The sequence below is a fragment of the Boleophthalmus pectinirostris genome, unplaced genomic scaffold (genome assembly GCF_026225935.1).
Source record: "Boleophthalmus pectinirostris isolate CB_2022bp ecotype Guang Dong unplaced genomic scaffold, ASM2622593v1 HiC_scaffold_18, whole genome shotgun sequence".
Lineage (NCBI taxonomy): Eukaryota > Metazoa > Chordata > Actinopteri > Gobiiformes > Gobiidae > Boleophthalmus > Boleophthalmus pectinirostris.
Window position 1 is genome coordinate 19,227,618 of NW_026571133.1, and position 24,803 is coordinate 19,252,420.

General features: G+C 37.4%; 1 protein-coding gene across 1 annotated transcript in view; it reads right to left on the reverse strand.

The window, feature by feature from the left end:
- The window catches only part of magi2a (membrane associated guanylate kinase, WW and PDZ domain containing 2a), a 161,580-nt gene that overhangs the window by 50,727 nt on the left and 86,050 nt on the right, over positions 1-24,803 (reverse strand). The window contains exons 3-4 of the mRNA XM_055153780.1: positions 4,675-4,794; positions 1,248-1,463 (exon numbers count right to left, since the gene is read on the reverse strand). Of these exons, the coding sequence (XP_055009755.1) occupies positions 1,248-1,463; positions 4,675-4,794 (336 nt within the window). The remainder of the gene's footprint in view (positions 1-1,247; positions 1,464-4,674; positions 4,795-24,803) is intronic.

Here is a 24,803-nt window from a genome sequence, read left to right on the forward strand (position 1 = left end):
ACCCAAAACCTCATCCTTTACTGTCAATGAATTAAGATTTTTCCAAAACTTCAGCCCAAATGAAACATGCAGTGTAATCCTGCACTCCATACTTAAGCACATACTGTGCTGCCTAATGTTGAACTGTGAAAGAGCTGTCCTCAAGTCATTAAACCAGTGTTGAAAGTCACAGGACCAAAGCATGGTTTTAGATTTGCAATAACAGAAATAAACTTTATAATGCCCCCTTTGATTTGAGTGTTTTCATGTGACCAGGGGATGCACTCTAAGGCTTGAATGTGCTCAAAACCTGGAACATCTATTTGATCAATCTTAATAATCAGGATTTAGAAACATTGCAAAATCTTGTGTCATAATAATCGGGGATTCATATTTTTACTCCTGACTTTCTTACTTGCAAGGACAATTGCACAATTACGTAATAGGTATTGTAAAAAATAAATAAATAAATAAAATAAAATAAAATAAATTATCATTCTAAACAATTCAAATTAGATTACATATCTATATAAATATAATTGAAAGCTGTTTAAATGTTTTTAAATAGTATGATATGACAAGAATGAAAATGTACAGAGCTTCAGCAGCAGTCCCTGCTATAGCTTGATTAAAATCAGTTAAATCATAATCGATCCAGTGTGTGCAATAAAATCAAATTTTATTTTTATTTTTTTGCCATATCAGCCTTAGTTGTTTTTAATAGTGTGGTTTAAAGCTGTTCAAATACTTTTATCATTCAAATTTACTTACAAAACATGAGAGTTGTCCTTGCTACCAGCTGTTTTTGGAGTTTACAAAAATTAATCAAGGGTTTAAACAAGCAAAATAAAATAAAAAAGAACACAACAGTGAGCCACATTATTAAAATCCAAGTTGTTGCAAAAATAACTGTACGAGTGTGGCCTGAAGCTGTCAGTGCAGAGGAGTTCACTAAAAAGAACAGGTGACAAGTGACAAGAGACTCCCATGGACTTTAATGAGGAAACTGCACTGCATTCAGTGCACAAATGGTCCTTTCAGTCTCCTTTCATTACTGGTAAAAGTAAAGTCTGAACATTACAGTCTAATTTTATCACCATGTCGATATCAGCTAACACAGATCTGCCGAAGTTACATTTAAATTAGCATTTAATTACCTATATAACAGAGGAAATAGTAAGATTATGGTTAATAAAACCATAACTCCACACATCCACCTGCCTCGACAGACTTATAGGACAGGGTGAAAGGACACAGTGGAGACTGACCTGGGGTAACAGCGACACCGTTGCCGTTGACGATGGGCTTCTCCTCCTCCTCCTCTTCAGGGGGCTCGATGCTGGCCTTTTCCATGTTGCTGACGGACTTGTTGCGCTTCCTCTTGCCCTCAGAGCTGGGTCTGGCACCGGGCAACAGCTGGTCTGTTACATTTAGCAGCAGAGCGCTGGGCTCAACTGGAGGCTTTGGGGTACCGTAGAAGTTATCTACAGATAGAAAATACAAGTCAAGACAAAAATAATAATGTTTATGTAGATTAGAACCAAGCACCAAAATGAGGCTTTGTTTGATATAGAGGAAAAAAGATAAAATACAGTACACGATGCATTATGTGGTGTGGATAAATAAATGCTTTAAATGAAAACAAGTCTGAAGTCAGTCTGACAGAACCCATCAGAAAGAATAACAGACAGTATTCATTATCATACTTAATATAAGACACATATTCTGTAAAGCAAGATGGATGTTAGAGCATCATCCACAGACTGCCATCCATCCTTACGCGTCAAGTAGGCTAAAGTCTTTCAAAATACAAAAGAGCATCAGAGTAAAAGGAAATTATTAATATTTGATTTTGTTTCTGGCGTATTTGACAGGTTCAGACTTTGGAAAAACATCTCAACTTGAATACAGTTTTGGACTGACTTGCTATCCACTACTTTCTCCATTTCATATTTTTATTTAATATTCAGAGTCATTTGACCATCTGTAAGCAGCGGCACAATATGTGATAAAGACCACTGATAAACTTGACCTCTCTGTTCTATGTGATAAATTTACTTGAGAGAAATGTTTTTCTGGCAGAAGAAAAGCTCAATAGTGAATTTTGGACTCAGACCTTGAGAGCATTGTTAATCCAGTGAAGGTTTCCTGTAACAAAGCTTTTGTGTTTTGTTCAGAGAAAAAAAAGAGACTATAAAGGACATAGCTAAGAAAACACTTCTATGCTGCCATTTGACATTTTGTGGTTTTTCAAAGTATAATCAAGGCTTAAGTACAAGTACAAGCACGGCTTAAGAACAAAATATGACAAATAAAAACGAATATATATACTCTGGAACAATACAAACTAAAAGCTTGTATTCTTAGCATTGACAACTACCAGTTTGAAGATTTATGTGCCAATTTAAAGGGCCTATATTACACAAAATTGACTGTTGTGAGCTTTAAGCCATTTTAGAATGTTTTTATATGTTTTTCATTCATGCATGTTTGAGTAACCCTGCATAAGTAGTCTGTCTACATCTCCAAAGCTTAAAATGCTCTGTTCCACCTTGTGATGTCACGAAGCAGTAGTTTTCAGGTTAACAGCTACATTTTACCAATTGTTCAGTAGAGATTGTCAATTCCACAGCTGAAACAATCCAAATGATTCTAGTGAAGGTGTACGGTGTTTAAAAACGCAGTGGTGCATTTCCTGTATTACCACATGGCAACACTAGATGGAACAGAGTGTTTTGAGTTTGAGAGACAAACTCTAAAGGCAGGATTTGTGTTAAAAATGTTTGAATGAAACAAAACACAAATCCAGGTATGCTTTGATGAGGAAACATCATAAGATAGATCAGAAAATAGTGTAATATAAGATTTTTAAACTTGTAGAAATGTACCTAAAATGGTAGGTAAAAATCTGCTTTGGTAATATAGCAACTTTATAACAAGTTGGGGTATTTTACTTGAAAATGTAGTCAGATGTTCACTGTTTTAAGAGCTGTTTAAAATAACCTTGTCAGACACCTGGTATCAAATTGACTGAAAAACACTGCTGTAACTCAGGCCCTTTTTCCTGCAGATTCCACCTCATCTCTCTTTCACCAACATCTAATTGGCCGTTAAATTATTGAAATGTACAAAAGCCAGAATGATAGCCAGGCAACTATGCAGAACAAACTTTATTTCTCCCAATGTGGAAAGTGACGCCAACCTCACAGATCTACCCCTGCTCTGGCACTCAAGCGTTAAATTGACCGTCTTCAATTCTGAGCCAGTTATTTTTTCTCCATGGCAATGGTGGGACAGTGGCAGAGACAGGAGTCAGGGGGAAGAGAAGAGGGGGAGAGGGGGAGACAGAAAATAGAGAGAGAGAAAGAGACAGAGAAATTTGGACTTTGAGAGAGAGTGACAAACAGAGGGAGCAAAGGGGGGGTGAGGGGGGGGTGGAGAGAGTGAGGGAAAGAGAGGGAAATATATGAAAAGAAAGAGAGCTGGAGAAACTTTGACTTTAACATGCCTTTATTGTATCTGTCAAAAACATTTTAAGACACACCAGGAGATAGAGAGGAGAAAGACAGAAAGAGAAAGATGGAAAAAAGAGGAAGAGAAAAACAGAGAGAGGGAAAAAAGCAGAGAGTGGGTGAGAATGAGTGAGAGAAGGGGAAATAGAGAAAAATAGAGAGATAGAGGTGTTATCTGTGCAAAGGCAGAGGTCTGGTGGGAGTTAGCAGTGGCCAGGCAGCATATATTGTCGATGGCGTGCATTTTTCAGGGCACGGAAAAACCCTGCGCCTCAGGCTTGTTTGACCACAGGAGAGCCAGGATAGAGAGTGTGTTTATTGTGATTACTGAAGATCTCCACAGAGCAGAATTAGGGGTTGCGCCCAGAGACAGAGCCAACGTGGACACAGCACTTGGATGTTTTTAGCTGGGGATCTTCATTCACAATTTACTGCAGCAGACTGCCTTCAGCTGCTCCAGGAGGGGTGCCACTGCTGTCTGCTCCAGGCCCAGAGATGGATGGGACGGAGGAGCTGTTGTGTAGAGCAGGAGTTATGAGCCTGTCTTCACATTCACTCAAAACCTTGTCACTCAGCCTGAGAAATGCCACAGATATACAGTGCAGCCACATCTGACCACAGTAGCTATAAAATACAATACTGTGCAAGTTGAGATGAAGAGTTTATTTTTATTATGGAAAGGATAAATTAATGTATTTTGGCATAGTAAATGAGTAGTTGGATTAATTTGCTTAGTTTAAAATATCTATCAGTGAAAGATTTTAAGGAGCAAAATGTATTACTCTTCAGTGGAAGACACAAAAATGTATGTGGTAACATGTGATATGACATGACATAACCATAACTTAATTAGCCTTCATAAAATATGAATAAAAACTTAATAAATAATTAACCTTACCTTATAACCCTAACTTTTGATTAAGTAGTTACTAATTCTGAATCATTTCTGAGTCTATATGACCACTACTGTAAATGTATAAGATTTATAACTGAAGGATAAGTCTACCTCTAAGAAAGGCCTACAATATATAATAATAGTATAATAATAATAGTATTTGAACTCTGGATCTTCCTGTACTTAAACTTCTACTAACATCTAAGAGTTGGTCCAGAACTGTACATCATAAGGAGAGGGTAACCATAATTACATGCACTGTTAAGCGTCACTTGACTAAATCCTTACCTTCATATGTTCCACTTTCTAGCAGGGCGCCACTTTTCTCCAATTCCATAAACCGGTCAACGGTCACGAAATTATAGTCCACCCCCGGGACCTCTCCTTCCTTGGGCTGCCTGGTTGTGCCTGCAGCAGATAAGAGTGGGGGAGAGAGGCACAGTTAGAGCCAGTGGAGCACCTCAGGACAACTGAATGAGAGCTGACTTTAAAGAAATACAGTGGAGGATTTGGGCTTCAAAAATGATGTTGTTCAAATCACACAGATCACAGGTCAACCCTAGGCACATGTAGGTGATGTCATCCTCATCACTGTGTAACAGAACAGAGGTTTTGGTCTAAACAAACACAAATAGGACAGTAGAATATTTGGTACCTCTTTATAATGACTACTCCCTAATAAAACACGAGGAAAGACTTAATTCACAATACACAAATAGTTTATTAAGAATGAGTCAGGTGTAGTAACCTTAACCCTAACTCCTAACCCCTAAATTAAGTACCAGTCAGTTACTAAGTCGAAAAACTATTTCTTTTAATTAAGTAAAACACTGAAATGTTTCTTTGTGTTTTATTAAGGCTGTGTAGTCATTTTAAAGTGGCACCCAATTTGTATAGAGATAATTGCGTTTTTGGAGCAAATGTGTGGATATCTTGCAGCTATAAACAACATTTTGCTCTTGGTATATCAGCTTTGCTTTAAATCACTGAATGCAACTCTTTTGTTCAGGAGTCCATGGATCTTATTTGCAGCTTTACAACGATGGTGACAGTTATTCAAGAACAGAAATGACCCTGCGGAGTTCATTCAGTGCCCTTTATGTCCTTCAGCCTTTCTGCTTGTTACACAGTGTAAGTGAATACCCAAACTGTGTTTGTGAGGGGGAGGCACATGGATAGGTAGATAAGTGATGCAATTTGAACGCCAAGCGCAGTAATCTCGTCCATTTGCATTGCACTGACGAGCGAGACGGAGCTTCTGACAGCAGCTGCCTTTCTGTCACTTGACTGCAAAGCACTAGTGATAAAAATATTATCACTGTAAAAAATACTATTTTAGAGTCTGTCTCAGCTGACTCAACAATACTTGCTGGTTATCTACAACACCTGAAATCCTGTTAAATACTGTCATCACTGCGCACTAATGAGACTTGTTAAAAGCATCCACTAAGAGCACAGTAGGTTTTCACGAGGAAAGTGGGGGTGCTTGGCACTTACAGAGGAGCCTATAAACTGCACTAACACCCTGATAATGACCTGTAAAAGTCCATCTGTGGTACAAAGTCCAGAGGGGGACCACTGATCAGCTCAAATGTGTGGTAACACTGACTGGCCTCACACAGCCAAATGACAGCATCCCACATTGATGTACATTGATAAGCTTATAAAATGCGGAGCTGTTAATGTCTGAACAGTAAAGCTTTCAGCCTCCCCTAATTCAGTGATTCTATACTTGAAATAATGTCAATACATTGTCAGCTTTGTTTGCATGTAGGAGTCAGTGACACACAAACAAACCTTAAGATATGCAGTTCAATCCCAACTGTGATCAGTGCATACTGTTGTCAAGTCTTTGGGCAAAACACTTACACTACTTAGTTTGTCTTTGTATGAATGTGATGCCCACCTCCTTGCTTCTCTAAAGCATCTATTAGAACAATATAATCACTTGTATTTACAGTTGTTTTTTGTTTGATAATATCTAACTTATTGCTACTACAGTAGAGCATACAATAATGTGATAGTCAGTATTTTGTGGAGATGTACCATTCTACCCTGGAGGTTGCAACATCACATGGCACTTGCTGACTGAGACATTTGCAGAAGCTTATAAGAGCAAATGAGCACGGGGGAAAGCTATTATTTACTGCTGGTACAGTATTAGTGTTGTTTGTGTTTGTGCTTGTGTTATGGTGTGGCACCTCCAGTAGAGGATCTCTGGCTTGTGTGTACCGGCATGGCGCCTGTAGTCGTCAGATTAACATCCTCTTGGTGCAAATAGGACCTTTGATGTTGCAGGGCTAAATTTAGCTACATTCTGGTGGGGACTTCTCCGGGGTGACACTGAAAAAAGCAACGGAGCCACAATGTCTGCTCATTTTTGCACACAGCCTTTTAAATGGACTGTTTCAGTGATTTTTTGCATAAAATATGATTTACCAAGCTTTGATTAGAGCAAATGAAGGTTAAATGCTATGTCTATTACAGTCATGCTAATACCCAGGCAGAGAGCTTTGAACCTCTAATGCCCCCAGGTTTCAAATATAGGCCATTTCAGAAGTAAGGAATCCTGCTGCTATAAATATATATGTCTAGATTTACATAGACTTTTGATCTGCTGCTTGGTGTTAATGTCCTGTAGTGCTCTTTGAATTAATACGCCGTAGTCAAACTGGTTTAGGCAATTCAAACTTTCACAATATATTTCACTACAGCTGCTAATCTTCTCTTAAGGTATTTGAAGTTTTTACTTTTTAGTGTTGTTCCTGACATATTTTACTCAAAGAAAAAACTGTTAATGACAGACAACAGTGGTCAAAAGTATGTTTATTTTTGACTACGTTGAGTTTGAAGCAATAGTCCTTGAAAGCTTAGAAACTGCATTTAGTTTCACAATAGTCCATTGCTGACATTTTGTGAATTCAGCTCTGTGATGAAAATAAAAGAATATGAATAAAAAATGAATGTGCTGCAGCTGTTGTGTAAATGCCATGCTTCTGAGCTCATCAAAAATGCCTTTGCGGTCGACTGCGCCGAAAACTTTTGTTGTTTTATTCAATTTTTTTGTTTGTTTATGGTACAAAATACATTGTCCAACGTCTGAATATGTGTTGAAATGTCCTGTCAGAGCTAACAAACATTTTTACATTACAATTGAGATTCTGTCAGCCCAGCAAAATACAACAAAATATAAGGAAAAAAGCTATATATGTAGGCTGTGTCAGTGTCAAGAGCAGATTTCATACTTAGGTCAGTCACACTAATAACTACTGTATATTTACTATACATATATAAATGCATATCATCCAATAATAATATCAGAGATGAACAATATAATCTTGGGGTTAATATTTATTGAATGCATCTTTTATTTGCATTAGTGAGAAAAAGTTCCTTGTTCCTTGGATGTTTACGTGTGGGAGGGTTGGGTAATTAACAAGCACTTATCTATGAGTGATTATACACACTACCTAAATATAGAAGAATAGTGCTGTGCCATTTATTACAACTCATTTTATTAATTTAGAAATAGGTTTACTGAGGATAGGGCTGGGTATCATTAAGAAGTTGCCAATACGATACATACCTCGATACATAGGCCACGATATGATACATATCTCGATACAGTGCACTTTCGATTCGATATGGTTTGATAAAAAATAATGGTTAGATCATGGCTGTGACACTAAAAGTCTTAAGTGTTAAATCACTTCTTGTGCAAACTTAATATGAAACACACATGTTTTAATAACCAAAACAGTGAAAACATCAAATGTGTCACATAAATGAGTTTCCTCCCTCTAAACAAGCAACACAACTGTAGCTCTGTAACAAAATAATTTAATAACAATACGATATATCAATATTTCAATATTTTTGCACACCCTTAGTTATTGCGTTGGTAGCTTTAAACATTCTGCAATATTGTCGCAATATTTTCTGTAGGAATTTATTGCACTTTTGTTATTGAGGCAGATATAATACTAAAAACGAATAGCAAAATTACTGGAATAGGAAATGGGTGCATTCTGAGTGGAAATGAAGAACTAATCTACCATATAACACAAGTACCAGTTACCCAGCACCAGCCTGTAACCGCTGGCAACAACTTTAGTAGTTTCATATAGGAACTGTACATTACACATCTCCAGGCTATCTGTATGTTAATGAAACTCCATGTACTTAATGCATGACCTCTACCAACACCTTCCCATTTACACACAGCTCAATAGAAGCACTATGAGCAAAGCGGTGTGTGCATTCAATAACTGTAGGCAACGGTGAAACACTCAAGAGGAACGCACTCATTGAAAAAAGCGGAAACATTGGCCCCCTTTTTAAAGCACAAAAATAACGGATTTCCACCAAGAGAATTTCCCGAGGCATCCAACTGAAATTGTGCCGTGAATTTGTGACAGCAAGTCAAAGCATGTGCAAAGACCCCGAGGAAATGATTACAGCACGAGCATTTAATCTCTATTAAGTGACGTAGCCGAGTGTGGAATAATACTCCAAACAAAAGGAGAAATATCCACGTCCTCTGTTTCGAATGCCTTTGTTAGCTCTTAAAAGGCATAGGACATTACAGCACAAGAAAGTGCTGCAAATGAAGGCTTCAATGTGAAAATCGAAGAAAGAAAATAAAATATATATACAAAAATAATAAAAAAATAATAATAATAAATATGAATAACCCTAACACCACTGAAAAACAGGCGATTTGCTTTTAACTAAAACTGAATAAACTTAAATATAAACACAAAACAGAAGAGAATTAACTTGGAATGTTCCACAGTATGGCATAAAACCTTGCTATCTCCATGGAGACAAGCAGTCAATACAACCAGGCCAAGTTAAAAGTCATATCTGTGGAGAATCAACCCTACTCATGGTACATTTGAAACACCTGAAATAGCAACTGTAATAAAATTTGTGTGTTTAATGCCATACTGTGAAACATTCCAGGCAAAGAAAAAATATCTCCACTTCCTCTTTCAAATGCCTTTTTTAGCTTTAAAAGGTAAAGGTAATACAACACGGAACACAGGACAAAATGCTTCTAGTGTGATAACTGTTCTTTGCCAGTTTGAAAAGGTATATATTTTGGAGGAGTATTGGGTAGTGTGAGCCAGCTCTGGGACATCATGTTCCCAGTATTTCTCCTGTTTTTGTCCAATGTTTTGTAAAAGATGACACTGCTGTACACATGTTTGTTTGTCACTGAGCGAAGAGCAGCTGTCTCCAATGACAACCCCAGCTCATTTAAATACAGATCATTAGGAAAATACATGCGTTAAATATTTATGCTCTGTGTGAGGCAGGATGATACTGTATGTATTTTGTGGACACATTATCGAAAAATAGATGTTATAAATGTTGTTTTGGAGAAATGCTAAATTTGATGTTTGAGAATATTGTTTAAAATGAATTGCACTTGAGGAGTAGTAGTATAGTAGTAGTATATATACCTACATATATACCTACACACGCACACACACACGCACGCACGCACACACACACACACACACACACACACACACACACACACACACACACACACGCAGGCTCTAGAGTCTATAGCATGTGCAGTCATGCATATCTGTCATTGCTACAAGTGTTACTCTGTAATTACATGTAGATATGACATGTTGTGTGGTTAAATTAGTATCCACTGGAAAAAAAATCTTAATGTTAATGTCACACAGAGGCACAGGGCTGTGTGTGGCCCATAACACAAGGTTAACAGTATAGTAATAAGGTCAGGTGGCTCTCTCCAGCTCCACAGTCTGAGCTACAGTGGCCAGCGCGATGGACAATTGCCTCAGGCCCATTGTAAGCGACAGGTTCTGGCCTTTTGTGTCCTAAAGCCACTGTTATGACAGGCCAAGAAAGTGTCAGCATGGCCTATTGTAGCTAGCCTAATCTAGCCATTAGCCAATTAGGAAGTGACGGGCAGCTCTAATGCCCTTGCATTAGAGGGATGGATTACTTTGCCATTCAGCGCCTGCCTGCTGCCTCTGGCCAAATGGACTGATGGAGGGCAGAGCCTGCACCAGCTCCAAAAGTTGCTTTCGGGGCACTTTGTGCCAATGTGCTTATTCACGATTTTCACTGATGATTCAGGCAGGGTCTTAATCAGCTGTGATTACATTTCATTTAGAGCTAATAAAGTGCATTAGACTGGACAAAAAGGGCCTCTGAGTTTACTGAAATAATCTTGTACAATAATATCTCTTCACCTCCCCTAGTCTGTGTCTTTGTCTCAAACCTGCTTTTTGACCAAACATGTTTTTCCCTTTCTACCACCTCATTTAATCAGATTTAAGACTCTGGAGTTCAGTTCAGTTCAGACTGGCTGTGTAGCAGCCCTGGTTATTGACAGCCCATAATGTGGGATAGATTGAAAAAGCTAAGCACTGAAGCACACTGGTGGAGCCTGTTGGCCCAGCGCCGCCCTCCCTAGATTCCATTAATAGCAGTGCCCTCCAGGAGTGTGGGGTGCACTGCTCTAACACACAGATATTGATGACTGCACCCACTGAGCAAGGAGAGAGGAAGCAAGAGCACAAGGAAGTGCCAAGAGGAGATAAAGGGGCGATGATAAAGCTAATACAGGTGAAACTACTATTTTACACTTAGGAGGAAAAGACGTACTTGACGTACAGACACATGTACAAGAATATGCTGCAAATGAAGGCTTCAACGTGAAAATCAAAGAATGAAAACCTACTTGAAAACTAAGCCAAAACTAAATTAATTACCCTTATATCATTACTATTAAGCAATACAAACATCTGGAATAACAACTGGTAAAGAGCATACATTTAATGCCATACTGTGAAGCATCCCAGGCAAAGAAAATATATCTCCATAGAGGCACAGATGATGGACCTTCACTAGAAAAGTTCTATAGTTCATCTTTAACTGCTAAGTTTTACATACAATAACATTTGGCATAAAAGTTTATTATAATTACCTGTAATTAAATCTCATCATAAGAATGCCTTAATAAAATGTGTTTTACTATCCACTGAAGTTTTAAATTAGTCAGTTCAACAGAAGAAAGAACAAAGTGGAGTTTTTGTCATCATCTTTAGTGTTTGTTAATGATAAGAAACAAGTTTAATCCTTGTGGCAGTCCCAAGTCAGAGGGATGTGTCAAAGAACAGCTTTAGGCACCTGTGAGATGACTGCCACTGCCACTGCTATATGAGTCATCTATAGAAAGATGAACTCATTTAATCTGGTCTTATGTGAGTAGCATGAGGACAAGTGGTAGGACAACACACAGCAGCCAACACTTAAGTGAGTGACTAAATATGGTTGCGTGTGTGACTGTGACAGATTGGCGCATCACTCTTCTCATATCGAAAACAGTGCTCTGCATTGATGAAGTGATGAATTAAACATGTTTAGGATGAGATTTGGTGACGCTCCAAAATAAGCAGCCTTGTGTTTACCATAGAGAAAAGCTGCATGCATGATCCATATCAAGTATCTATTTACAGAGCAAAACGTGTACAAATAATACACTTCAGTCAAAAGATGAATATAAGACAGAGACAAAAGTGAAAGCAGTTATAGCAATCTCTAAAATGAATACAAACATAATGTTCTAATAGTCTTCTAATTTAGGCATACATTTTTTAGCTTGCTTTTTTGTATAAAAGTGTGATTTGGTCTATACCTCAAACCTGTGTAGAATCCCTAAGACCCTTCGAGCCCATTGTTCTATTCCAGGGGTCTCCAACCTTTTTCCACCAGTGAGCTACCTTTACAAAACGAAAATCCCAGAGAGCTACTAGTTTTAGCAGTCACAAGAAATTGAGTGTATATAAGAGCCACGGTAAGCCTTGGATGAGGTACAGTTAGATGCCTATAAAACAAACTATTATCCATTTAGAAGTACAAAGCTAGGCATCAAAATGATACACGTGCAATGGTAATAGGCATTTAATTTATGACATTTTTCTTGTTCAGCATAATACATGTAATTCAGAAAACCCTCAGTGAGCTACTTGCAAGGGGGCAGAGAGTTACCAATAGCTCCAGTGCTACAGGTTGGAGCCCCCTGCTCTATTCTAACTATTGCAATAGGACTGGTAAATTGTTACATTTTTATATAGAGCACTTTTCCACCTTCAAGGCACTCAAAGTGCTTTACATCAAGGAACCCCACTGACACACACTAGTGTACACAGACACTGGGGATGAGGGGAGTTAAGTGTCCTGCCCAACAACAGCATTCATCTGTGGGAGCTGGAATCACGCCACCAACCTGTGGGTCAGTGGATCTGACCACTTAACCAATGATCTTTATGTCAAGAGCAAGATTCTAACCGCCAACCTTCAGATCAGTCGACAAACACTCTACCAACTGAGCCACTGTCACCCATTGTATGAATATGTGTGTGCTGATTAAGAAATTAAGTCTCTGTGTAATAAGGCTCTGTTCTTGTAACAAAAAAACATAATAATGCACCTCTTTCTACAACTCACGAAAGCTTTAGAAATTGATCTTTTTTTTTTTCCCAACAACACTGTCACAACAAAACTCCTCAATTGTGAAACATCTGACCAGTCCATGTACGAGTTAAGGGTCAAGCAAAATCAATATAAGATATCAATAGCCTGAAGCCACAACCCTCTTCACAGCAATGTCATGGTGATATCTGTTAACATTGAGAAGCCAGTCACATCCCCTTTATCCTTCCTGGTGTCTCTGGTGGCAAGCTGTGAATAGATCCTTTCATCAGATCTCCCAAAGCTCCCCGAAAATTTTTTCTTGCTCTTCTAACAATTCACTTAAAGAACGCCTGTAGCTTCGCAGCACATCAAACCTCAACAGAAATCAAAGTCTGTAGAGATTGGGCTTTCAAATTAAACCAAATAATTCAGAGGTGTGAAGAAAATTCTCAGAGGAAGCTATAAGTAAATCTTATAGCACATTTTTTATCTATCCGTCCAAGACTGCTGTCAAAACAAATCAGCACAAAACTGTAATCGAACATTCTGCATCACCAAAGTGAACAAACTTAGTGTAACCCTTCTTTTTGCTTTTTTTTTTTTTTTTAAAGAAGACCCATTTTGCTTGTGTCTGTAGTATGGCTATAATCTATGACACCCGTGAATCATTAAGTCATAATTTGCACATTTTAAATTGCAATATTCACCTCAAACGACTTAATAAAATAAACTCCATTGTCTCCAAAGTCCACCGACTTCTCCGTGCCCTGTGGGAACTGACATTTTGTACCAAAATTATATGCAACGCTGATGAAACCTGTACGTATTACCAAGTAAGAAAATACAACTGGAGAACTAAACAGTGGGCATGTGCTGGTGGCGGTGAAAACAGCGATTGAAAATAAGCGATTAAGGCAGAATGGAATTGATGAATATATTTCAGTCACATGTATATTCTGACATTATTCCACAAACAGCCATATTTAACATACGCAGACAGAAAAGGGTGTAGGCTGAAGCTTGATCTTATTATGCTTACCCTTTATTCCTTTGTGATAGCATCATCATTAAACCAGTTCATACTCAGAAACAGAGCAAGAGGGGGAAAAAAGCAGTAACAGTATAGCAAAGTACTATAGCACAAACTAAGTATCATAATTCATGTATCTGCCCAGAGTTAAACATTTAAACTTCATTTTAAAATGGATGTGAGTGGCACACAATTTTAGGTCTTCTGTACAATTGTTCCACAGGTCCACCCCTTTAACAATACATACAAAATTTCATAATGTTTGTTCTGATTTTCTTTTTGATAAACATGGCCATCCCTCTGAGCTCATATTGGCTATTTGGGATTTTGAACATATTCTGTAATGATTTTGACAAGAGATTGTTGTTGACTTTGAACATGATTTTCAAAGTGTAAAGGTCAACTAAATCGTAAAACTTCAGAATTTGAAGGTGTATAAATAATGCACTGGTTGGTTCATAATAAGTTGATAATGTGATTGCTCTTATTGCCTTTTTTCAAGGTAAAGATTGGATTTAGTCTTATATGTATTGCCTCAAATCTCAATACAGTAGGTTATGTAGGGCATTGCCAGCGAGTTGTATATAATATTTATTTAAGATATAGCTACATTTATCTATAATTGCGATTACATTGAATAGTTTCTAATTTTATAGATGCGTGATTTCCAGTTTGAATTATGGTCTATAGTTATTCCAAAAAACTTTACTCCTTCTAGTGGTGTATTACTGAGCAAAAATTGTAAATGATTTTGCACTTTTCATTTTGCAATTTTTCTATGTTTAGTGACTACTTATTATTATCAAACCAGACTTTAATTTTGCTCAAACATGCACAAAGATTGCTCAAACAGGCACAAATTGCTCCAAATATAACTTCAGGTGAATAAATGGTGAGGAGACGCAACTATCAAATGAAACAGAAAATGCACACCAAAGTCCTTGCAAAGGGACAAGAAGCAGCAACTTAAAAGTGAAAAAAAAAAAAAAAATGCATAGCACACTCAGATGGCCGATGTCCAAAACGTTTTTTATTTTAAGATAACATTTCTGCAAAAAGCCCTCGTCAGATCATTTATTTTGCTTTGGAGCACTCACATTTAGGAGGGGAAACAACTATAACAAGGTAAAAACTCTAAAAAGTTGATTTTACATGATAGGTCTGCTCTAAAAAAAACACACACACACAAACACAAAAAAACAACCACATCATAATGCAGTTCCCCCATCATTTATTGTTTTTGAGGTAAAAGAAATGTAAAAGAAATGTTGTGTAGACATTTTTCAAAGATAAAAACAATAACAGTCTTCTGCTTGCTATGCTAAAGAGCCAACGTTCTGCACATTGAACAGGATGTTAATGGACAAGTATCAATTATAAAGTTGAGAAATATTTTGGTTTACAATTGACTAAAGGTAAAATAATGACACAACTCTTTATTTTACTTTTTATTCTACTTCTGTGGGTTTAACTGGCCCATATTACGCTATTTTCTGATCTATGTTAAAATGTGGCTTCCTCATCAAAAACAGACCTGGAGTTGTGCTTCGTTTCATTCACACAAGTTTAACACACAGATCCTGCATATTTAGGCTGAGTTCTTCTCTCAAACAGAAAACACTCTGTCTCACTTTGTGATGTCATGTGGTAATACAGAAAGTGCTCCACTGTGTTTTTAAACTCCAAATACCTTTCTCAGAATCATTTTGATAACTTCAACCCTGGAATTACCAATCTCTAATAAACAAAAGGTAAAGGAGCTGTTAACTTGAAAACTACAGCTCGATGACATCATAAGGTGGAACAGAGCATTTTGATCTTTGGGGATGTAGACAGACTAATAATACAGTGTGAATATGTGTGGAACAAAACACAACTTCAGGTATGTTTTTGAGAAGGTAATGGCATTATAACATGATTAAAAGCTGACAGGAGTCAGTTTTGTGCAATATAGAGCCTTTAAAAATAGCAGGCTGTAGTTGCGTTTTGAAGCAATGTCCATGCTCGTTGTATGTGTGTGTACAATGATCAGTGATGTGGAGGCTCTGCTGTGTCAGCCTAATCCCCCTCAGTCAGGGCCACGCTGGTTCAGGCACATTACCACCCAATGACACAATCTGTTTATCAGGACGTCCTACAACCAAACCTTTGATTCATTTGTAACGCACCGCCATTACCCACATGCCCCTGAGGCTCCAGCTGGCTTTGCAACAACACTGCTATATGTAACTAACTTACTTTCTCTTATCTGCAATTGAAATCTCACTCCTCAATTCCAGTTTTGTTATAATCAGATTTTAATCATTCATCCTAGAACTAATACAGCCTAGTGTAAAATTAGCTCTTAGGCTTAGTCAAACTTCATTTATCCACAATGAAAATTATGTGTAAGTAATAGCTCGCATATCACAATAAATATAATAACAAGGGGCAAAAATATAAATGGAAAAATAAGTAGCAAAAATAGCAAAAGACTAGCGTCAACTAAGACATAATTATATAAATGCATCTATGTACAAATAAAAATATAATATAAAAATACAGTAATACAAATATGTTTCATCTATACACAAGAGGTCTTAAGGATTGTGGTTAAAGTGAGACCGCTGTGTACTGTTTGCAACTAATTATAGAGAGTGTTATTTTCTGAGAATCAGGAAGTGTGCTGTTACCATGCTAGATGCTTTACTTTATTGTGACAGCATTTACTGGCCTCTGATTGTTGATTGATGGATGCTCGGAATGCATTAGGTGAAGTGAAAAATAAAAATGAAATGAAAATGAACTAGTTTTGTTTTTGTTTTTTTTTGCATTTTTAAGACAGTGAAAATAAGATAAGGTGTCTGTTCAGTGTAACCTTGTTGGGTAGAGTTGAGAATAGGCCCATGGGTCAGAGAGGCAGAAATAATCATTGCACTCCACTGTAGTAATCATCTCTCAGAGCAGGGCTCCCTAGGCACTGTGACCCCCGAGGCTAAGCGTTTCCATTTGACCTTTCAACTCTGGTCCAATGATGCTGGAAGACCGCTGTATCCACCGCTGTAATGCATATGTTTCACAGGAAACTTGAATGTGATGACATAGTCTGTAAAACTATTCCAACTGCTATTATGTACTTTCACACAATGATGTGTTTAAGACAGATGCCCAACCTTTCACAACTATCTCAGACATAAATCTTCAGACAATTTTAACTGTGCTCTCCCATATAATAAATAAATGTGTATATCATGAGTTAAATCAGACAACAAATATATTTCATGTACATTTTACTATACATTTTACTAATTGTTTTATGCATTTTAAAATTCAAATGTTTTCAGACTCTATTGTAAATTACATGCACATATCAATGAAACTGATAAAATAATAAATAAATCAGAACTTGGGAGAGCAAGAAAAAGTGCAAATGATACAAATCATACTATTTAGCTATTTTCTATTTTGTAACATGTCAGTAATGGTTGCCATGCTGTTCTGTATAAATACATCTCTCTGTATTTTGTTTTGAATGAACATTTGCATGTAAGTTCTTGTCACTGACTTAACATATGCAGTCTCCTTCCTGCACTTCACTTTCCCTCTAGTTGATACAAGCTCTCGTTAATTCAGGATCCAATTACTTGCACTGCTGTGATGCCCCTCCCCTCTTTCCTCTCTCCTCTGATGGATTGGCCGATGGACAACTCTCGGAGAGTGCGACAGATCAAATTCCACCTCCACAAATAATCCCAGGCCAGAATGCTGCTGCCAGTGCTGCACCGGCTTTAATTGGATCCTTTTAACAGTGTTCACTATATGGTCACTTCCAGCTGTGTAATTAGGTTCCTATTTCTATAGAGTTCAATGGTGAAGGGCCCACTGAGTCATGCAGGAGGTGAGAGAGACCAGGAAGGCAGTTCTTCTCACAGGGCAAATTTTTTCATTTCACACCGTGTCTAATCCAATTTCACTGACAAGCTCTATAAAGATCACAACAAAGTCCACTGGATCTATACAGTGTGTCACTATAGGTTGATTTGGCATTTAGTTCATTTCATTTAATCTTGTTCCTTGTGTAGTGGATAACCATAGGTAAATAGATGCTATCAAAGCTAATCACAAGCCAATTTAATTGTTATTGTCTGCTCAAACCTGGTTGAGTTTTTGGACCAGTCTTGGCGATGAGTGAATATGTTCAGCTCAAGTATAATAAAATCCCACTCCAAGAGCCTTTAAAGGAGATCTTGCCCTGTGTTTGTAGTAATCATCACATATCACATAATCACATATGATTACTTCAACTAACATACAGCTGACTACGGTATGTTAGTTGTGTATTTTACAGTGAAATGTACTGTTGTTAATGTGTTTAATTTGCTGTCACATTCCAAACTTGTTGACTTGATTTATGGCTAATTTCTCTGTAATTACTGTGCCTATCCACATGAAACAAAACAGGCATAAAGTTCAGAGTTTTCTCTATCAGTATATAAAGAATGTAACATTTAAATATGTTTTTTTTTAGCTTCAAAAATGGTGCCATCAATCACACCAAAGATGTCATTGTGTTCAGTTGAAAAGACTGTAAGCCATGAGTTTAAAATGGCAAGTTTGTGGTCCCAATCTCATATGAATAATAATGTTCCACAATTCTCGAGCATACATTTTATAATTCTGGCAAAAACAGTGAATCTCTTACAGAAGGGTGACAGCAGCACAGTTGCCCAGTGTTTGTGTACAATGGTATATGAATGTTTGTGTGAATGGGTGAGTGGTTCCTTAATGTAAAGTGCTTTGGGTGCCTTGATGCTGGAAAACTGCTATATAAAAATGTGACCATTTTAACCATCTCTTATGAAGTTATATAGGCTCCTGCCATCCACCTGAAATTAAAACATCATCACATTCTTGAACGTAAACATTACCTCTTGTCTCCACATTTTGACTGACGCTCCACATCATATATAGGCTACAAAAAGAAACAATTCCCCTGGAGCAGAAACTCCTGGGACAAAATGCAAATGATAGGATTTTCAGGAATGATGAATTTCCTGCACTTGTGAGGCGATTAGAACGAGTCAATCGCATGAATAATATATGTATAAGTCGTCCATCAGGAAGCAGCGGTGCGGATGGGAGAGTGAATGGATGATGGCAGAAGTGTAAGCTGCTTAATACTAATAAATACAAAGAGACACACCCCCTGGGACCTGCAGAGGCTTTCACATAGACAGGGATAAAAATTGCTCCAGATTTGCTCTTGACAGGAGATGGGTGGCTGACTCAGGTGTCCAGGTGATTCTTGGTGACTGGCCTGACATTTCTCACCACAGCAGCAGAAAATATTTGTTTATGCCTCGAAAGTCCCATCTCAAAACTATGCTACTCATGAAGACAGATTTTGTTGCCCTTAAAAGTGACCGGAGCCGAACCAGCTGCAGTCCATCACCACCACACAAGGTCGAGTGATTGGGCAGGTACAGGAGGCAGAAGGCTCAAAGAAGGAAGTTAAGAAGTAGATGTAATGGGATGTTATAAAACTACTAAAAATTTTATCTTGACAATGATAAAAGTAAAATTAATACAAAAATAAATACTGAAATATTGATTAACATTGACAGTCAGGATTATTTATGGATGAAAATTTCTGACAACCTAGGACTAGGAACAAGTTGGATAATAAGAAACAGAAACTGATCAACTCTCTTGAGCTACATTTAGGCTTTACTTACAAGTTTCAGAAATTATTATGTTTGGGTGCAGAAATTATAGACCCCAAAGTCATTATAATTGCTAATTGGAACAAAAGTCAAATTGTTAACTCACATTCTTAATTTCTATTGACCACTTTTGCTGCTCAGTCAACTCAATTATCTTGTTCTGTTATTTAAATTGAGTCTTAGGTTGTTGTAGTCTATTCAGGCAACCCTAACCTTTAAGAGGTACATGCTTTACTGCAGTGTCAGTGCTCTGACACAGAGAATACCTGAAGGCTGTACCCAATTCTTTCATTCACAGGGGACAAATGATAGTGACCAAACAATGTGCCAAGGAGATTTGAACCCACAACCTCTTTTGTCACTATACAGACTGCTTAAAAGGTTTGAATCAGCACTGATACTTTTTTTTTCAAGGCACATGAAGTGACTAAATGATAAAAGTAAAACATAATTTAAAGAAGAGCACTCACAAAGCAGAAAACCCAACTTTCTATTTTACACTGGGCCTAATCCAATTTTACCCTCCTCTGAAATCATCACATCGTATATCGCAAGTATCTGCAAAGTTGGCAGATGTTACAGTGAGCGAGTCAAAGCATCAAATTGTCTATAAAAAGGCTTTTTGGTATGCTTAGCTACTTCTGACAATTCTTGATTCCTACTGTGGTTCTAGCCTATAGGACAAATAAGGTTACATCACATCTTATGAAACATAGCCCCACTAGCACCATCTGGCTTGGGAATAATTATATAATATTCATCATAACATATGCCACATGTTAGTATGCAACACAAGTTGAGCTTCAAGTGAAAAATACAATCCATCTTCATTAAACTATTTTTGAACCACTATTACGATAATTTAGCAGCGAATTGGGAAATAACAGTGGGGAAAATACATTAATTCGTCATTCTTATGTTAAGCTTTTCCCCCTCGCACCTCAGGTGTAGACCTGAGGCACTAATCTGCCTCTTTGTGTTAGTGCTAATGACAGCTGAGTGGAGCGTGGGCACACCGCATGTTCAGGCCATTCACAGTACACTGGAGATCAGTCAAAGGACGACAGAAGGGGAAAGAGGTCAATGTACAGGCCAGAAATATTAACAATCACAACATGTAGTTTTGTGTTGCAGTGTTTCAGCAAATAAATCTCTGTATGAAGCCAGTGCCAAAAGAGTTCAGCACAAAAAGAGAGGACTAGAATGGACAAAACTAGGAAGTAGGGCTGTGTAATAAAAATTCATTTGTGTTTAATCAACCATGTAAAAATGGCCAAAATCATCAAACTGAGAGTATTTGTGCTGATGGACCAATTAGAACTAGTGAACTACTTTTTAAGAGCATCCAGTAGAGTCTTATATGTAGTTAATTCTGTGAAAGATACAAGTCCTTCATTCTTTCTCCACAGAGAGACAGGCGAATTAAATACTTTGTAAACTCCAAAGGCAACTCTTTTGTAATAAATAAATGTGGAAAGTGAAACCATTTAACTCACTATTATTCAAACAGGAAAATTTACATACTGTCAAAACAACAACGGGGCCTGGTTTGTAGCATTTAATATTTGAATGTCTCAGAGTCAAGTCTTTGACAAGTCACAATAAACTAAAACCTGGCTTATTGCTTTAGCCTAATGCATGCCCTTATATTTTTATGAAATCTGGTGTCAGGACGTACCTGAATAAAACACCACTGAACTGAATGTAGAGAGACTTTGTTTGCATTTCTGACTGCTCATAATCTTGGTTTCAAACAGAACCCACTGTGGGCCCAAACACAAAGAGAGGTCTCTGGAGAAGCACTAATCTTTGTCTTCCACCCAACACACATTGTTCAAAAACAAAAAAACTGGAATTATTCAAATGCAGTCTGAATTCATCCATAAAATCGGGCTAAGACTATAGGCATTGCATATATTCTCCTTCTGTGGGCACATGTGTGTACAGTTGCATAAAAAGGAGGTTTGGTGTGCTTTCTGGCAGATAACCATGCAGCAGAGGGCTTAGTGTGCACCTATCAGGCCAGTGAGCATGGAATGGATGGGAGCCTGTTATCATGGACCCTCAGAGCATCACATCCCCGAAACTATAAAGCAGCCACGAAGAAAGTTCAGAAATATGCAAAAGAGTAATGATTAGAGGCCCTGTGTCACATATTTCCTTAGGAGATGCTCCAATTTGTTTTTATGATCCTAAAAGTGGGTTACTGAAGGAGGAGTAGCATTATTTTCTTAGAGTCTTACTTAAACCTATAAAAACTAAAAGGTACAATGCAATAATTAGAGTTACATTACATTAGAGTACATTAGTATACATATTCGCTTCTCTTGGAAATTAAGAGTAACTTTTTCTCCATGGCGATGTTATTGCTTATCCTGGAATGTCCCACAGTATGAGATTAAACTTATCTTTCTTCATGGAAACCAAGTTGCAGGTCATTTGTGGACGTGACACTGCTCACAGTAATAAGAATGCATGTTTTTCAAGAGATTTTTGAGCATCAACACCTGCAATTGCAAAAAGCAAGATAGATACATTCATGCCATATATGAGGAATATTCTGGGCAATAACATTTCCATAGATAAAAGCAGGTGGCATATCTCCCACCACAAAAGTTACATAAACTCTTTAAGGCTCTTATCGATTTACTCCTGAGCATTTAAGTTTGACTCTAGATATAAATATATAATGCCATGGCAAAATTAAATCAAGGCCTTTGCAAAGGTGAACTGTTTATGTATCTTGTGTTTTAATTATCTTTTTTTTTCAGTACTGTGCTGAAAAGGGAAAAAATGAAATCAAACAACTGAAAGCTTGCTTGCTAAAGAATAGAAGCCTATTAGTACAGAATGACAGCTGTATTCACATATAATGTAGAGAAAATAAGGAAAGGGTCAGCTATCCGTTGCTTTTATTTCAATAATCCTGCGGGAAGATGGAGCTAGGCATCATGGGGCTTTGCAAGATCTAACACAGTCTCTAGAGATGTGATGAGTCATTTCCATCTCAAAGAAGACTTGAAAAAACAGAATCTAAAAAAAGAAAAATCTCAGACAAGGGAGATGGTGATCAATGAGTGGGCACGAGAGAATCATTAAGACGAGAAGAAGGCTCCTCTGCTGCCTGTTTCTGCGTTGGACATTTGATAAACACCTTACAATACCACCAATAAATACTCAATCCATTTTAGCTCTTCAGAATCGTCATTACTTTGTGCCTGTGTTGAATAATGCAGGAAAAAAGCAATACCGTTGACAGTGTGTGACGGATGGGGTCTGGTGTCATCACTTCTGGAAATGCCAAAATCCTCTCAGCCTCTGACAAATCTGCGCTGACGGATTTGAATAAGAGAGACACAGAGAGGGCTACTGCATGAGAATGGAGCCCACTGCAGTGTATAGGCACATGGTTATCCACAAAGTAAAAGGCAGGTCAAAAGAGTGCAGCAAAGTGAAGGCAGGCTATCTGTTTGAGTGACATACAAGTCTATGGGAAGATACCTACAGGGATGAAAAGCAGCTCAACGGTGCAGTCAGAAAGCATGTGGTGCGAGAATGGGAACTGTTCAGAAACAATTTAAGCAATTTCAAAGTAGGTCTGTCACGAAAACACATTTTGAAGTGCAATATACAGACAATCTGATCATAATATTCAAACTACTTTATGCTATTAAATAACCCAAGTGCAGGATAATTTCATTAAACCTTTTTAATGAACACTATTAAAAACTTTAGTGAAGTAAGTAAGTAAACTTCACAGACATATAGTGAGAAAGTGCTTCACAGTAAAAAGTTGTCAAAAAATTAGTAGCAAAAATACTCTCAGTATATATCAATAAGGTTAAAATGCTTGCTCAAAGAGGTACACAAAGAGCTACAATGAATAAATAAAACAATCAATCACTTATGTAGGTAGTATCAATAATACATTGTAGATGTCAATTATTTGATCCAACACTCCAAATTCGAAAGAGTCAATATGAGCTCAGAGGCACAGCCATGTTTAGTAAAAAGAAAATTAGAACAAACATTATGAAATTTTGCATATCTGTTAAAGGGGTGGAGCTCTGGAACAACTGTACAGAAAATCTAAAATTGTGCACCAGTCTCTTTCACTTTATAAAGAAGTTTAAACGTTTAACTCTGGACAGATACATGAATTATGATACTTAGTTTGTGCTCTAGTACTTTGTTGTACTGTGTCTGATTAGTTTGTTTCCTCTTGCTGTATTTATGAAGATGAACTTGTGTTAAGATGACGCTCTGACAAAGGAATAAAGGGTAGGCATAATAAGCTTAAGCTTCAGCCTACACCTTTTCGGTCTGTGTATGTTAAATATGACTGTGAATTCATGTCAAAATATACCTGTGACCGAAATAATCAATCAATCAAACACAGCTCAAACGATTTTGCACTCTAAAATACAAAAATGTTTCCTGTTAATATCTCAAAAGTAGATCTGAAGATTTAGATATAGAAATAGAAATGGTTCAACAAACATAAGAATCACATGCTTTTCAGAACGTATAATGGGTTAGTGGAGGTTTAGCAGTACTGTACCCAATAAGGATTTTTGTTGTAGAGGACATCATATAACCAAAATAACTGTGGCTAATTGCTAATCACAACCACTCTAATTGTGACCTTGCTGTCATTGTAAGCATCCTGTGCCCTTGATTTTCAAATGGAGGGTTTGATGGTTGGTTCCTGTTGCTGTACTTTAAGCAGCACAGACTTCCTTTTTGCACAGTTCAGAAAAGGGCCAGAAAAACAGCAGAGACTAATTAAGTATATCTGGGCAGTGTATGAATAGATGAAAGAGAAGGGCAGGGCTGAGAGGGGCACTTGTGACATAATAATGATGACGACAATGGGACAGGGCATCTTACATAAGAACAGACTTTTTCTAGGGGATTACTAAACCACTAAACCAATATTCTCTATAAATATTTTATATATTTGCACAGACTCAAATGAAAACTTTCCTAGATCACTATACCATAACCACCTGCCTATTGGTGATGTTTCTTAATCTTATCCATCAGCTTAATATTGTGCCTTGCATGACATGTGACTCTTGGCTTTATTTACTGTGGAAACAAATATAAACTAAAGCAAACTTTTCACATCATAATCCACCAAAGAAAAGATTTGGCTTTCCGAGTATCACCAAGTCTATAACAAGACTATTCCAGGTCATTTCCACCATATAACACTG